The sequence below is a fragment of the Dioscorea cayenensis genome, unplaced genomic scaffold (assembly GCF_009730915.1).
Source record: "Dioscorea cayenensis subsp. rotundata cultivar TDr96_F1 unplaced genomic scaffold, TDr96_F1_v2_PseudoChromosome.rev07_lg8_w22 25.fasta BLBR01001821.1, whole genome shotgun sequence".
NCBI lineage: Eukaryota > Viridiplantae > Streptophyta > Magnoliopsida > Dioscoreales > Dioscoreaceae > Dioscorea > Dioscorea cayenensis.
In genome coordinates this window covers 91037-108780 of record NW_024088212.1, presented here as the reverse complement: position 1 = coordinate 108780, position 17744 = coordinate 91037, and the positions used below count along the sequence as shown (strand labels likewise).

The 17744-nt window shown below is 34.0% G+C and overlaps 2 protein-coding genes and 1 non-coding gene across 3 annotated transcripts; 2 read left to right on the top strand and 1 right to left on the bottom strand.

The window, feature by feature from the left end:
• The first annotated feature begins 1333 nt into the window (after positions 1-1333).
• Positions 1334-2206, top strand: LOC120257054 (ATP synthase subunit alpha, chloroplastic). Its single transcript, XM_039264689.1, has one exon. It carries the CDS (start codon positions 1408-1410, stop codon positions 2179-2181), a length of 774 nt encoding a protein of 257 aa, XP_039120623.1. The 5' UTR covers positions 1334-1407; the 3' UTR covers positions 2182-2206.
• A 6337-nt stretch (positions 2207-8543) lies between these two features.
• Positions 8544-9403, top strand: LOC120257053 (probable leucine-rich repeat receptor-like protein kinase At1g68400). The gene is made up of 2 exons (XM_039264688.1): positions 8544-8599; positions 9115-9403. Exons 1-2 carry the CDS (start codon positions 8544-8546, stop codon positions 9401-9403), a joined length of 345 nt encoding a protein of 114 aa, XP_039120622.1.
• Positions 9404-17408: 8005 nt separating this feature from the next.
• On the bottom strand, positions 17409-17515 carry LOC120257055. The gene has a single exon (XR_005535501.1). It is a non-coding gene; the product is annotated as a small nucleolar RNA R71 (small nucleolar RNA).
• Between the last annotated feature and the right edge of the window lie 229 nt (positions 17516-17744).

Below are 17744 nucleotides of genomic sequence, written 5' to 3'. Positions count from 1 at the left end.
TCTTTTATTTATTAATAGGAAATAGGATAAAAAATAGGAAAGAAAGATGTACGATCTAGACGAATTACTTCTGAATAAATGAAATTCAATAATCATATATATGTAAGAACCATAGCATTTCGTGACTCATTGGTAAATCAACTTTGATTCTCTATCAACCAATAATGTGAGACCATTAAGATGGTTAAAGCTAAACTGTTTGAAGTCCAAGCATAACATGGGTATTCTTTCTACCACTATGTTAGTATAGGTCGAAATGACTTAAAAATGAATAGAATAATTAGTTATTTATCCGATATAAGACACTCATATCGATAAAACGATTTGAACCATTTACTAGTTCCTAGTAAAAATTGACTAAAAAAAAGGGGCACCTTACCTCTTTTTATCCAATGCCAAATCGACGACCTATGTATAAAAAAAGAAGAATTTTTTGGATTTGAAGAAAGGGAAAATTATAAAGGAATTTTATTTTAATATTTAATTAAAAAATATTAAAATAATAAATAATAATGAAAATAATAAATAATTATAATAAATAAAATAGTTAAAGTTAACTAATTAAATTCAATATTTTATTTTAGATATTCTATAAATATCTATTTGATTATTATATATTTTATATATTTTTTATTTGTATTTGAAATTAAATAAAGAAGAAATCAAATAAAGAAACAACTTTGCTGAAATTATAAATTTTTGTCTCGTCGGAAGAGTCCTTTTACTATAATATTCTATTCTGGTCTTGTGTGAGTTTCGATGAATACGAGCAGAAAAGGTGGGGCAGGCTCATTACATTATATGGCAATGCCCATAAAATAAATAATTGAGCGTGAGAGCCAAATGAATTGAAAGATTCATGTTTGGTTCGGGAAGAGATCATGGAAATTGTAAAATTAATATAATAGTAAAATAATCTACTTTCATTAAATGATTTATTAGATAATCGAAAACAGAGGATCTTGAGTACTATTCAAAATTCGGAAGAATTGCGTAAAAAGACCGTTGAGCAACTCGAAAGAGCTCGAGATCGCTTACGCAAAGTGGAAATAGAAGCAGATGAGTATCGAATTAATGGATACTCTGAGATAGAACGAGAAAAAACAAATTTGATTAATGCTACTTATGATAGTTTGGAACGATTAGAAAATTACAAAAATGAAACCCTTCATTTTGAACAACAAAGAGCGATTAATAAAGTACGACAACGAGTTTTTCAGGAAGCCTTACAAGGAGCTCTAGGAACTCTGAATAGTTGTTTGAATAGTGATTTACATTTCCGTACAATCAGTGCGAATATTGGCATCCTCGGAGCCATGGAAGAAATAACCGATTAACCCTCCCACTTTTACTTTAGTTTAAATTTTAGGCATTATTCTTTTTTTTTTGCAGAATAAAGAGACACTAATGGTAACTCTTCGAGCCGACGAAATTAGTAATATTATCCGTGAACGTATCGAACAATATAATATAGGAGTAAAGATTGTGAATACCGGTACCGTACTTCAAGTAGGGGATGGTATTGCTCGTATTCATGGTCTTGATGAAGTGATGGCAGGCGAATTAGTAGAATTTGAAGAGGGTACAGTAGGCATTGCTCTGAATTTGGAATCAAATAATGTTGGCGTTGTATTAATGGGCGATGGTTTGATGATACAAGAGGGAAGTTCTGTCAAAGCAACAGGAAGAATTGCCCAGATACCTGTGAGTGAGGCTTATTTGGGTCGTGTTATAAATGCTCTGGCTAAACCTATTGATGGGAGGGGAGAAATTTCAGCTTCCGAATCTCGCTTAATTGAATCTCCTGCCCCAGGTATTATTTCGAGACGCTCCGTATATGAGCCTCTTCAAACAGGGCTTATTGCTATTGATGCTATGATCCCTATAGGACGTGGTCAACGAGAATTAATTATTGGAGATAGACAGACCGGCAAAACAGCAGTAGCCACAGATACGATTCTCAATCAAAAGGGACAAAATGTAATATGTGTTTATGTAGCTATTGGTCAAAAAGCATCTTCTGTGGCTCAGGTAGTGACTACCTTCCAGGAGCGAGGGGCGATGGAATACACTATTGTGGTAGCCGAAACAGCAGATTCACCCGCTACATTACAATATCTCGCACCTTATACAGGAGCGGCTCTAGCTGAATATTTTATGCACCGTGAGCAACATACTTGAATAATTTATGATGATTTCTCCAAACAAGCGAGTAATAATCTTCTTTGGGTACTAAACTATACGCATATTTTAAAATGGTTACTGCATTTCAATTTGTTTCTTTTCGGATACTACACTATGATTTTTGTTTAGCGAGGGGGTACCCATGCGGTTTCGATGAGAATAAGTTGATGTGGACGCCAGAATAACGATGTGGCGAGGGTTTTGATAGGTTATCTGCAGACATGGACCTCGAGTTGTTATTTTTTAATACATGTCACTAGAGAAAATCCATGTCATTTTAAAAAGGGGCCACGTCATCACCATTTTCTTCATCCCTCTTCTCCCGAGAACTCATTCCTCTTCTTCTTCTTCTTCTTAGTCTTTTTTTTCTACTGTTGTTGTTGCTCTTCTTCTTCTTCTTCTTCTTCTTCTTCTACTTAAATAAAGTAAGTTACATTAATAAACCTCTCCATTTATCTTTCTCTCGATCACTCTGAATTAGAAATGAAGTTATTCTCAATTTAATTAGTTTCTTAAATTGCAAAATCTTTGTGAAGCTTGTGCAATTTGGGAAAATAACATTAAAACCTAGCAGCAAAAACCTACATAATCAACTCTTGTATGTTCTAAAGTGCTATGAAGCACCACAAAATTTACATAGTTTATAAGATGCTATGAAACACCACTACATTTACATAGTTCAAACCTAGAACGACTCTCGATTTTCCAACTCCCGAATCCCGGATGGTTATACCCTAGTAAATGCGTGACTTCGGTGAATGCATAACACCTCTCACTTAGTATCCTCTTTGACTAGAGAAGGAGGCAAAGAAGACGAAAAGGCGAAGAAGATGAAGAAGACGAAGAAGTTCTCTGGAGATGAGGGACTAGGTAGAAGAGGAGGGGTGATGCTAATGTGGCCCCAATTTTAAATGACATGGATTTTCTCTAGTGACATGTATTAAAAATTAACAACTGGAGGTACAAATTAGCAGATGACTTGTCAAAACCCTTGCCACATCGTTACTCCGGCGTCCACATCAGCCTATTCCCATTAAAAATGCGTGGGTACCCTCCCCCTGAACAAAAATCATAGTGTAGTATCCGAAAGAAACAAATTGAAATGCAGTATCCATTTTGAAATATGGTTATAGTTTAGTACCCAAACAAGATTATTACCCCCAAACAAGCACAAGCTCATCATCAAATGTCTCTTATATTAAGAAGATGCCTCGATTGTGAAGCTTATATAGGGGATGTCTTTTATTTGCATTAATACTTTTTGCAAAGAACTACTAAATCAAGTTCTCATTTAGGTGAACTACACTACCAAATGATTGTGCCTCTTCCTTTCTTCGTTGTGGTATGTGTGATTGCTTGATTATTGAAAATTTACTAACCCACAACCCTAATAGGTTTAATGATAATATTATTAAATTCATCGTACCTATAAGATATCCATGATGATCTCAAGTTTAGATCCATTTGTATCTTTTGATGTGAGAATGAATTAGTCATTCTCATTATAGATCAATCCATAAACTAAGAATTCTCAATGAGTGCATTAGTCTCATATTAGTGCCATAATTATGAGACTACTCATATCCTTATATGAGCATGCATGGAATGTGTAAATGTTAATGATATCGTTAACTACACTTGATAATTTATTGATGAGGAATGGTTTATATTTGAGTTACAATGAATTGAGCTTTTATTGGCATGACCACATTATAACCGTCATTCATTACAGAAATTCATGTTAGTCCTTTTCTTTAATTGTTAGTCCTAACCATATACAAGGATAGAAATATATGGATGTAAAAGAAAATTGTAGTAGCGTAAGATGCCAATCATAACATGTAAGTGATTGGTTTTTAGGGCATAATATATCTAATAGTACTGACCAAGTTATACTCTTTGAATCAAATCCTCTATCTCATTTATTTAGTACTTCTCCTTGTTATACCTATTCTTATATGGATATCGGTAATGTTTTCAAAATTTTACCCAAGGTATAATGATTCTCATCTTAGAAGCCTTTTCAAGATTCATTGATCCTAAGTCTACTTGAGAATTTCTCCTCGGATAATGTTCAAAGAAGTACAATTTTGAAATCAAAATAGGGTATTTCTTTTTTCCCTTTCATTAATATGAGTTCTCACTTTCTTAAATTGCCTTGTGATTTTTTATCATCTTTACTCCTTTTCTCGGTTTCTCTCCCTTCAGTTTAACTAATCTTACACCCTAGATCCATCTGCCATTTATTTATTACTCTACTCAAGTTAAAAACTTAGCTAGATCCTTTAGCTATCTCCTAGGAGGGATCAATTTAAAAGAATACCATAGAAGTCCTCAAGTTAATGTAGTTATAACAAAGGCCTTCTCAAGTATGGGACTTTAAGTTTTTTTTAAGAATAAAACAATATATGAAACTTTAAAGGCTCTAGTCTTCTTGATACTTTACATTAATCAACATGGTGGAGGTTTTTCCTACTATGCTATTAATAAAATGGTTGAAGAAGATTTCACTCAGCCTTCAAAGGAAAATATAGATCACAGTGGAAGATCTTAAGAGCCATGATCGGACCTCTCCTTTTCCCTTAACTAGGAACACTTGGTATCTTATCACATATGATACTCCTTGGAGAAGCATCATCACCTTGGAGGACCCCCAATGGATAATAAGGTAGGAAACCTTGTAGTACAACTTAATCGATGGCATTTGAAATCCTATTAACAATGGAGTACTAAGAATTATATAATCAATAATGAAACAACTTAGAGGTATGTTTTTAATCATTTATTCATGTTCAGTGAGAGTTTCTTGAGATGATCTCTAAATAAGTCTTCAATTCAAGACCTAGATGATATTGTGTGCTAGTGTTTTCATTTATACCTGGCTTACTTTGCTTATGCTTTATCTTTGGATTTAACTGTTTGAAATCTTTTTTCACCTGACTAGACTTCGTCCTTTCTAAAGGTTAGAATACATATTACTTTGTATTGTGAAAGCTTAGATAAGGATCTCAATTTTTTTTCTTCTAAAATTAGGTACATTTATGCTTAATCTTCTTAAGTCTAAAAAAGGGTTGACCTTGATGGTATTCCTTAACTTTTACATCTTTATTATACTCAAGGGTGCTTTCTTATAGCTGAGGAAAGTTGGTTGTCTATTTGCTCATTGCCATGAATCTTATTATTAGTGCTTTCTCATAAATGACACCAAGATTATTTATGCAAAAAACTGTTCACCTTTTGCGATTAGCATAGATCTTAGTTCATGAGTTACGTAAAATAGAACTGAAACAAGTGTTGATGATGATGATGATGATGATGATGATGATGATGATGAGGTATTTTTCCTTCACTAATTTCTTATGAACACTTAAAATTGAGTTCCTATGAACCTTTTCTGAGGATGCTCTTATGCATATCACTCTCGAAGAAGAAAGATGAAATTAAGAATGAAATCAGGTTTAAAGTTCTATAGAATTAGAATTTGAATTCAACTATTCCTTACCTTTATGATGATGACCCTTTCTATTTCCTTCCAGCTAAACTTACTAAGCTTTGCTGCCTAAGAGATTCATCCTCCCAATTAGATGACTAACTAAGCTTTGCTTCCTCTAGATGTTCATTTAACTTCTTTAGATGATCGGTTTAGCTTTATTGCCTATAGAGGTTTATTCTCATATATCAAATGATCAATCACTCAGAGTCTAGATTAGGCCACTTGTTATTAACTTACATCATACCATGTGTCTAATTATTCTTTCCCATATCTGAAATATAGCATATGTTATTATGCAAATTATTTTCAAGTCACAAATCTTTTTTAACACCACAAGATGAAACTTTTCATTACATGAAATATTTAAAAATAGATGCCATAACATCATCAAATCTCACCAATACTTTAAATTTAAAACCCAAAATAATCCAAAATAACTTAACAAAATATTAAATATTTTTTACTTAGCTATTTAATGTAAATTACTATGAATTTATTAAGAGTAATTATCAAAATAATAAATCGATAAATTCACTATTGAAACTAATCATAATTTTTAATCTGTATAACATAAATAAAATAAAACATTAATATAAGAGCAACCATATTTTAAAGAACTAGACTCTCCAGTTATAATTTCATAATAAATCACAAATGCTAATTTCTCCATGAAATATCTCTATGATTTTGAAGGAGAAGAGTAGCTTGTAAAAATACTATCCTAGAAATCAGATGACCTATTACATCTTTTTTGGATTTGTATTTAATGATCAGCATTCAATATGTTTACAGTATCCTCTTTTATTTTCTATTCAAACTTTTTACCATCATTTCAATTTCATAGATTTCCACGACTTTTCCTTAATCAGTGGGCAATGCCATTGTTCAATTCTAATTTCCTAATTTGTATCACATTCTTTTAAATGTTAAACTTTAAAGTAATACCAAACCAATTATAGGTTTTAATGTATTTAACCCAAATAAAATAATATTATCTGTTTATTCAATTTAAAAGAAATCGGGTTGTTTTGTTTTGTTTTGGTTTTTTTCGACAAATTTAAATATATCACATATTTGAGGGGTATATGGTAATTTTAAATATGCTAGACCCAAATGACAATAGGTTATGAAACCACCAAGGCGATCAACTGGATTTCTAAAGTAGATTTTCATGAGAATTAATAATCACAAGTTTTTTCATTGGAAGAAGGTAACCTATAGGAAATATATTCCCTACAAATAGTACAACCCAACTCCTTGTTTTGAATTGCTTACAATATTTAAGGAGGCAGTATGTGAACTTTTATTACATGATATATTTAGAAATCAATATTATTTTGAATTTATTAATACATGATCATGCTTTAATATTTATGATAATGAGAAATCATCCAAATAAAGACTAATTTCCTTTTTGGTATTATATTCTTTGAAAATTTAATCTTTAAAGTGATAACCAAAACAATTTATAGTATTTAATCTATTTAACCCTAATAAAATAATACTATTGTTTTATTCAATTTAAAAGAAACATGATATTTTTCCCCCACAAATTTGGATAAATCATATATCTGAGATGTGTAGGGTAATTTTAAATGTACTAGACCCAATGCCTATAGGTTATGAAACCTCCTAACGGTAGAAATTGGATTTTTAAAATAGATTTTCATGAGAACTGATAATCACAATTTTTTTTTTCATTGGAGGAAGGTAATCAAAGGAAATGTGGGTGGGTTTGGTCATGGAATGAGAATGGAAAAGATAATGGTAATGAGACTATAGGAATTACAATGAAAATGAAAACTGTCTTTTATTGGAAGAATATTTCATTGGGAATTGAAAAAAACAAGGGAGGAATATGACAAAATTACCTTTCTACCCTTGATACGCATAAATCTTATTACATGATAAACAAATTTGTTTATTTGAAAAATATTTTAAAAATTATTATTTCAAATAATTATTATAATTAAATATTCAAATTAAATATCTCATCTTAATTATTAGTAGTTTAATTATTTTAATTAACTATTTAAATAATTGAATTTATATTATTAAATCTTAATAAGAGAAGGTGTCACGACACACTAATTATTATAATTAATAATTTTTATTTAACTAAATATATACATATGCAACTAAAATAAAATAAAATAATATAATATTATAGGTTTATTCAACTTAAAAGAAACCGGATAGTTTTCTTTTTGGCAAATTTAGATAAATCACTTATTTGAGATGTGTATGGTAATTTTAAATATACTAGACCTAAATGGCAATAGGTTAAGAAACCACAGAGGGCAGAAACTGGATGTTTGAAATAGATTTTCATGAGAATTAATAATGACAAGTTTTTTCATTGGAGGAAGGCAACCCAAAAGAAATGTATTCCCTACAAACAGTGCAACCTAAAAACTTGTTTTGAATTTCTTACAATATTTAAGGAGGAAATATGTGAACTTTTATTACATGATATATTTAGAAATCAATATTATTTTGAATTTATTAATCCATGGTCATGCTTTAATATTTATGATTATGAGAAACCATCCAAATAAAGACTCTAATTTCCTTCTTGGTATCATATCCTTTGAAATTTTAACCTTTAAAGTAATAATCAAAACCATTTAAAGTTTTTAATCTAGTTAACCCAAATAAATTAAAATAATATTATTGTTTTATTCAATTTAAAGGAAACTGGATATTTTTTTCACAAATTTTGATAAATCATATATATATATATGATGTGTATGGTAAATTTAAATATACTAAACCCAATGGCAATAGGTTATGAAACTGACCAAGGGTAGAAACTGAAATTTTTAAAATAGATTTTCATGAGTACTAATAATCTATAGGAATAGGAATGGAAAGGAAAACAACCTTTTGTTGGAAGAATAGTTCATTGGGAATTGGAAAAAAGTAAGAGAGAAATATGACAAAATTGCTTTTATAGCTTTGATAAACATAAATCTTATTACATGATAAACAATTTTTTTATTTAAAAAATATTTTGAAAATTATTATTAAAAATAATTATTATAATTTAATATTCAAATTAAATATCTCATTTTAATTATTATTAGGTTTAATTATTTTAATTAACTATTTAAATAATTGATTTTATATAATTAAATCTCAATAAGAGAAGGTGTTACTACACTTTAAATATTATAATTAATAATTTTTATTTAACTAAAAATATACAGATGCAAATAAAATAAAATAAAATAAAATAGGGAAAATTTTAAAAATAAACCTTGTGGTTGTTGAGTTTTGCAAAAAAAAAGGATAAAAGAAAATTTTTTTTTGATTTACTACCTTGTGGTTTCTCTGCGTGGCAAAAAAAGGAAAAACAGTGACGACCATTTGTCCTTGCTTACGTGGCAAGGGCAAAAATCAACATTTGACATAAAAAAAACATATATTCCTATTAGTTGGCATCTCTCCTCCCTCTCCCGCCTCTACCGCCTCGATCTCTCCTTCAACCTCCTCTCCGGCCAGATCCTTCTCTCCTTGAACCACTTACCCCATCTCCTCACCCTCTGTCTCAACTCCAACAACCTCTCTGGCCCAATCCCCGTCCTCCCCCTCCCCAATCTACAAGACCTAAACCTCTCCTCAAATTCCCTTACTGGTCCCATCCCACCCTCATTCTCCTCCTTCCCACCGGCATCATTATCCACAAATCCCACCCTCCCCACCGGATCCCCACCACCACATTGATCTCCTCATCCCTAGGATTCAAACTCGATCAGGGCATCCACCTCTTAGGAATGAAACACGTCGCCCTGATCGCTATCATCGCCAGTGACCTAGCAGCTCTCCTCATCGCATTCACGATCAGCTTCCTTTACTTTTGGCATAAGATCGGATCCAAACCTCCTTCTCATCACCTCCACAAAGACGAGAAGATCATTTTCTCCTCTAGCAAGGGCGGTTACAACACCGCTTATAAAGTCGTGCTCCAAGATAAGAACGCCGTTGCTGTGAAACGTCTTCAGGAAACTGGATCAGGCATTGGTAAACGTGAATTCAATCAACAAATGGCGATTCTTGGCCATATCTAGCACCTGAATCTCATTGCCCTCAAAGCTTATTACCACGCTCCTGATAAGAAGCTTCTCGTGTATAAGTTCATGCTTGGTGGTAGCGTTTATAGGTTCTTAATTACCAGATTAATTAGCATAGTACATTAAAACCGAGATGAGATGCCAACTCATAAGAACATATGTTTTTTTATGTCAAATGTCGACTTTGCCCTTGCCATGTAAACAAGAACTAACGGTCGTCACGGTTTTTCCCTTTTTTGCCACGTAGAGAAACCATAATGTAGTAAATCAAAAATTTTTTTTTCTTTTTGTCACTCTTTTGCAAAACCCGACAACCACAAGATTTATTTTTGAAATTTTCCCAATAAAATAATATTATTAATTTATTCAATTTAAAAGAGACTGTATAGTTTTTTTTAACAAATTTAGATAAATCACAAATTTGAGATGTGTATGGAAATTTAAAATATACAAGACCCAAATGCCAATAGGTTATGAAACCATCACTGGCAAAAACTGGATTTCTAAAATAGATTTTCATGAGAATTAATAATCGCAAGTTTTTTCATTGGAGGAAGGACACCCACAAGAAATAAATTCCCTACAAGTAGTACAACCCAACCTCTTGTTTTGAATTGCTTACAATATTTAAGGATGGAGTATGTGGATTTTTATTACATGATATATATAGAAATCAATATTATTTTTAATTTATTAGTCCATGATCATAATTTAATATTTATGATTATGAGAAATCATCCAAATGAAGACTCTAATTTCCTTTTTGGTAGCATATCCTTTGAAATTATTATCTTTAAAGTAATAACCAAAACCATTTATAGTTTTTAATCTATTTAACCAAATAAAATAAAATAAAATAAAATAAAAATAATAATATTGGTTTATTCAATTTAAAAGATTTTTTTAAAAAATTTGGATAAATCGTATATTTGAGATTTGTACAGTAATTTTAAATATACGAGATCCAATGGCAATAGGTTATGAAACCGCCAAAGGTAGAAACTGGATTTTTAAAATAGATTTTCATGGGAACTAATAATCACAATTTTTTTCCATTGGAGGAAGGCAACCCACAGGAAATGTGGGTGGGTTTAAATCACGGAATGAGAATGGAAGAGAAAATAGAAATGAGACTACAGGAATAGGAATAAGAATGAAAAATTTTGTTTTGGGTTTGAAGAACATTTCATTTGGAATGGGGAAAAAAGTATGACGGGAATATGAAAAATTACTTTTGTACCCTTGATGCACATAAATCTTATTACATGATAAACAAATTTTTTTATTTAAAAAATATTTTGAAAATTATTATTACAAATAATTATTATAATTAAATATTCAAATTAAATATCTCATTTTAATAAGGGAAAAGTTTAAAAATAAACCATGTGGTTTTCAAGTTTTGCGAATAAAGGAATGTGTAAAAATATTTACATTTTCAACCTTGTGGTTTGTTAGATTGGCAAAAACAGCAGAAACCGTCAATGACGTTAGTGGAAGCTGACATGGCCGGGTTAAAAGAGTCAAAACACATAAAAAATCATTTTCCCGTGTGAGTTGGCGCACTTTGATTAGGTTAGATTAATTATATCATTAATAATGCTTTAATGAGGGAGATAATTTAACGAGAATGAAAGAGTTCACCTCCTGTCTCCTTTAGTGCCACTTGGATTTTCACCCATCATTTAGACAACAGTGGAGAGGATTTCTAGGGTTCCAACAAAGGGGACAATGGAGAAGGTTTCCAGGTTCGGACAACGGAGACAGTGGAGAGGATTTCTAGGTTTAGACAACGGGAATAGTGGAGAGGGTTTCTAGGGTTCAGACAAAGGGGAAGTTCTCATCTAGACAGAGATGCAAAGGGTTTTGATTTGCATTGTGTGCCTGTTCAGTGCAGGTATTCCTATCAACTCCTTGAAAAATACTTAATGCATGTGAGAAGTATGATAGGGCTCTTAATTTGTAAGGTTTTTTTTACCAAATGATTGCAAGAAAGAAGTGTAATTTTAGTTTAATTGTTAGTGTTTTATTTTCCTCAGAAAGTAGGTTAAATTTTTTAAATCAGTGTTTTATTTGTTTCAAATTTTTTTGTTAACTTAGTAGGACTTAGTTAACCTAAAATTTTGAAAGCAATGTTGGAGAGTTGTTTCATTTTTAATTTCTCCTTCTTATTTGTGAAAGCATTAAGAAATGTGTTTCAGTTTTAATTTCTTTGTTGATTTCATTTTGATAATTTTAGTGTTTGTGATATTTTATTTGTTTCTCAGCATTTTAAATTCTCCATGTTGATGTTCTTTAGCTATATGAGCCACTTCCCTTCGTAGGATTTCTTGGACTTTCACAGGATTCATGGTCCATTCAATAAACTTAATTCTTCCAAACCAAATCCATAAAATAGATGCAAATTAAGTAAAATATGTGTTAATTGTGTGAATGGTTCTCCGAGAATACTTTTTGTGTGGATTCTAGGTGGCATGTGAAAGTATACTTTATTAAAGTTCCATTTGCATTTTGATCAACCTGCTTGGTTCTACTTGTATGGCATTAGGAGAAATAATTGAATATAAATGTAGTATAGATCTGTGCATATTGCATTCATATAAAATTAGTCTGTGACAATGAATTTAGTATTTGTTAGAAGATTACTTTTGTTTGCCAAATTATGCAGTTTCTTGTTTAGAACATGATTATGCCTGTTTTTCTGTATTAAAGTTATGAATTCATCTCAAACCTTGTATATATCTGCCCCTTAATATAAAATCATTTTGTGTATTATGTTCTGATTGTGTTCTCATACACAACTGAGCATCCATATAGAAGTTGCCTCTTTCAGTGTTTGGACTAAATTGATGTAAAATAATTAGGTTTTAGTCTTAATTTATTCTTACTTCTTTGTGATGTTTTATTTGTGAGTGCATTAAGAAATTGGTTTCAGTTTTAGTCTCTTCAGTGGGAATTTTATGTTGAATGTTCTTAAACTTGAATGGAAATCATGTCCTACAATTGTGAAAGCAATATTAATTTTAGAGATGACGTAGGTTTTAATGTTTTCTTTGTGAAAATCATTTTTTGAGATGTTCTACTAGTGGTACTCATATAGTAATCATTTTTGACATGTTAGCAATTGTAGAACTCAATTTTTGATATGTTTTCTCTGTGAATTAACCTGTATTTTGACAATTTGGTAAACAATGTTGACTACACTACTTATGGGGACCCATGTGGACCTTGTCTTACACTGTGGAGGAAAGTGGAGGAATGAGGATGAGATAGTATATGAAGGAGGCAAGGTTGAGATAGTTAGGCCAGTAGATGTCGACTATAACTTCTTTTTTACATTGTTAGATTTTTTTTTTGTATTTAGGATGTGAAAGGGGTGGAAGTATGTGGTTTAAAGTTAATGGGCTCCGTACCAATGATGGAATAGAAGAGATCTTTAGTAATGCAGACAAAAGCAACATGGTGTATTACAACAGTCATCAGGATAGTATCAATGTCCTTATAGTTGAACATGGTCCTCTGATGGCAAAATTGCATGTTGAAATTGATGCAATTGATAGACAACAAGACATGACCAATGCTATAGAGGGAGATAAAAATGAAAATTTGGAAGAAAGTGACATGAATGCAAGAGTTGAGGATAACAGAACATGGCATATTCTAGTTGTTCTTTAGATGGAACATACCAGCCTTTTAGGTATCAAGTGACGATAGCATAGGTGATGACTCAGAATTAAGCAATTCTAGTTAGATGTTTGAGGATTTGGAAGTAAATGAGGATGATATATTCATACAAAGGTCAGGATATGATGCTTCTAATACTGCAAACAAGTAAAGAACGACTGATCATGCTAAGGGGAAAAACATGACTAAAAATTTTGTGGAAGAGTTCAATGAACGCCCACACTATGAAGATGATATGCTTAGCTTTCAAGGATCGGATGATGAAAATGGAAAAGTGTGTGCTGATTTCAATGAAGATGGTGATGTGAAAAATCTACAATTAGATTTAGGCATGAAATTTTATGATCCTCATTGTTTTAGAGAAGCCCTAAGAGCATGGGCAATTGGAAGGGGGTATTCATATAAACTATGTAAGAACAACAGGACAATGATTACCACTGTGTGTAAGAATTCAAGTGGCTGGAATGCATCAATAATACAGAAAAGGGTTAGTAGGGAATGTGGAGCTCATGTGCACATGTAAAAACACTACAGAGCTAAGAAGATTGCTTTGAAGGTCATACTAGGATATATGAAAAAACAATACAAGAGGTTGTATGACCATGCAAAGACCATTAAAACTACAAATCCGGGGAGTCTAGTGGAAATTAAAACCAACTTATTGGTTCAAGATGAGGTTAATGAAAATTGTGGAGGACATGAGATTTGGAGCGCAAAAGTTGAGTTATCTTTTAGGTTTAAGACCATTAATATGTCTGGATGGATGTTTTCTGAAGATTGCACTAGGAGGACATTTGTTATGTGCCATAGCTAGAGATGGAAATGAAATATGTTGCCGCTTGCAATTGCATGTGTTGATGCTGAATGCAAAGAGTCTTGGTCATGGTTTCTAAGTGTGTTGTGTGAAGTTTTATTAGGCCAGAAGACAATAATTGGGTTTTTATGTCTAACCAACAAAAGGTTTGAATTAAGCAATGCTTGCTTTTAATGTGTGTTATATAAAATTATTGTACCAACTGATCTGTTTTGCGATTATTTATAGGGATTGATGTAGGCATTCAAGGAGTTGACACCTGCAGTGAAGCATAGATTATGTCTGAAGTACATGTATGAGAACATCAAACAAAAGCTCAAGGGAAATGGTTATAAGAAGTTGTTATGGGCGGTTGTATTTGTTGGGACTGAGAAGCATTTTGAACTGCATATGGAGAAAATGAAGGAAATGGATGAAAATGAATATAGATGGTGTATGCAACATGATCCACACACTTGGGCAAGATGTTATTTGTCAACTCATGCCAAGTTAGATGCTCTCTGACGCACCCCTTGTGTGTGTATACCGCAAGTGCACGGGTTGTTGAAATAATAAAATACACCGGTGTGTGGGTAGGCGAATTGATAATTGCTTGTGCGATATGAATGCGAAGCGTTCATTCCTTATGTTGAGCATTACTTTTCTCAGGTTTTTACATTAATATGTGTGTTTTTATGTTACTTTTACGCAGGTAGGGCTGTGAGGCTAAGTATGAAGGAAATAGGCCAATGTGGATCATAATGCACCTATTTTTGGAGGAGATCTTGCTAAGGTTCAAACGTGAAGACATAAGACAGGTGTGAGATGCTAGAGTGTGTGCCAACCTCCTCGCATTCGATTGAGTACATCCATTTGGAGGGGCACAAAAGGCGGTCACACTCGAGCATTCCGTCTTATGCATACAAGAACAAGAACCCCACCAACTTATATATCATTCAAGAAGAAAGTGATTCACGATGTGAAGGTGTGCCCGTTTGCGTTATCCTGAAGAAAGTATGGAATTGGGAAGTTATTCAGGTCGGAAACTGTAGCGAGAGCAATGTAGCAACATTGTAACAATCTATGTAGCGACCTTTGTTCACGGCTGGCAGAAATCGGAGAAATAGAGAATCCACACGGGCGTGTGGAAATTATCCACGCCCGTGTGGAAATTCCACGCTGCGAAGTCGCACGCGTGTACCATCCACGCCCGTGGAGTTGCCCGATTCCAGCCCTATTTAAAGCCGGTTCAACCCCGATTTTGATATTCTTTTCTCCACCTTTTCCCCAACTTGTGAGAGGGCTTCGGCTAGGGGTTTCGAGGGGTATTGGCCAAGGTTTTGGGAGAGGTTCTACTGGCTCCGACATCGTGATTCCATTAGGAAGAAGGTTGGTAGGGGAGCTTCGATCGAGGCGTATCCTATACTCGGGATGAAGGAATCCTTGGACGACGAGTAGAGGACTTTCCACAAGACCATCGACACGACCATCGAGGGGGTTTCTTTATGGATTCATTGCTTTTACATTCTATTTCTTTGATTGTACTTAGCTCCATGGAGAGCTAAACCCCTAGTGGGTACTTGGGTGATTGTGAACCCTAGGATGTATTCGTTTCATTGAACTTCTTTATTATGCTTTCAATAAATTGATGTTTATTGTGAGTTCCAACCTTGAATGCTTGATTGTATGAACATTTCCCCTAGAGTGACACTAGGGTTGAGAGTTCTTATTGGTAACCTTGTGAGTGAGTGACACACCACGAGCGTTAGACAAAACTAGGTTGGAGAGGGTTGAGAGGGTGAGTCAAGAGGTACAGGAGCGTCCCCTTTCCCCTCCGGCGTGATAGATTCTACCTCCGTTCCTCGAGTTCTTTGCGGCCATAATAGAGTGAATGGTCTAAGGGATGAACCTCCGCTGGGGCCTAGTTGCGCGTGCAATGGAGTGAAGCGTTGAGGGTGATCTTAGTATCTAGGGCTTAATTGTGGCTAGGGGACCTTCCGCTTGGACCAAAGGGTTAGGGTCTAAATCTAGGAAGAGATTTATCACTTGGAATCCCTAGAGCTCATTGCAACTCTATGCGAGTGCGAGGTGTTGAGATTGTTCGATTTCTCCTCCGGGACATGTATAGAGTTAGGCATAGTTGACCTTAGATTTGGGACTATGTATGTAAGGATTTCCACGACTCACCATTGCATTGATTAGGAAGCATAATAGAGAGTTCTTGCACTTGAAAGCGATTATCCTAGGTGAAGTATCATCCGAGTACCCCATATTTATCGATTGCCTTGCCTCCTCCTTACTTTTGCTCTCTTACTTGTTGCTTTTAATTTCTGAGAATTGAATCATTACCACACTTATCATTGTTGATAATCCACATAGCTAAGAATCGAATTAAGTGTCTTTACTCCCTACTCCATGTGGATTCGACCCCGCTCATCCGGGATTATTACTTCGACAAACCCGTGCACTTGCGGGATATAAGCAAGGGGATCTTGTCAAGTTTTTGGCGCCGTTGCCGGGGTCCTAGGCGTTGAGAGATACTTTGCACTTTGTTTTCTTAGCTATTTCACTACACATTCTATTTCATATCTTCTTATTCTATCATCATTCTGATTTTCTTTTTCTTTACTTTTGGTGCAGCTCCAGGTTGTGACCCGAGGGAATCCATCAATATTGCTTGAAGGAGACCCTGAGCTTGAGCGTACACTTGAAGGAAAGGGAAAGAACACATGCAAGAACAGACCCTAATCCAGGTGATTTGGAAGTAGAAGGATCGACAACATGGCGAGAACAAAATGAGCAACAACGAACACTATCCGATTATGCCGGATCTTCGGTGTTGGGGGACACAATCGAGTATTGTGCGTCCCCCAATTATAGCTCGAATTTTTGAGCTAAAAGCCGGCATTCATCCATATGTTGCAGCAATCCGCACAATTCAACGGTTTTGGCCGATGAGGATCCAAACAGTCACATAGAGAGCTTCCTCGAGGGTGTGTGACATCTCGAAGATAAATGGTGTGACGGATGATGCCATCAAATTGAGAGCCTTCCCATTTTCCTTAAAGGGGAAAAGCAAAGCGGTGGCTACACTCATTACCTAGGGCATCAATCACTACATGGGAGGAGATGGTAGAAGCTTTTTCTAGCCCGTTATTTTCCCTCCCGGGAAAAATCGACAAAGCTTAGGAATGAGATCTCATCCTTTATGCGGTTGGAATTGGAGTCTCTATTTGAGACATGGGAAAGGTTCAAGGAACTCCTGCGCAAGTGTCCATAACACGGATTCCCGGAGTGGATGATTGTTCAAACCTTCTACAATGGTTTGAACCCGAGTACAAGGCAACTCTTGGATGCAGTGGCGGGAGGTACCTTAGGTAGCAAGACCCCCGAGCGAGGCTTGTCAATTGATTGAGGAAATGGGGTTAAATAGCTACCGAGTGGGGACGCTAGGGAAAAAGAAAAAAAGGTGGCGGTCTCCATGAAATTGATGCGGTAACTTCATTGGCGGCCCAAG

Coding starts and splice junctions, on each gene's coding strand:
- LOC120257054 (XM_039264689.1), top strand. CDS start 1,408: ATGGTAACTCTTCGAGCCGACGAAATTAGTAATATTATCCGTGAACGT.
- LOC120257053 (XM_039264688.1), top strand. CDS start 8,544: ATGGAAAGGAAAACAACCTTTTGTTGGAAGAATAGTTCATTGGGAATT. Junction 8,600..9,114: donor TCATTGGGAATTGGAAAAAA/GTAAGAGAGAAA, acceptor TATTCCTATTAG/TTGGCATCTCTCCTCCCTCT.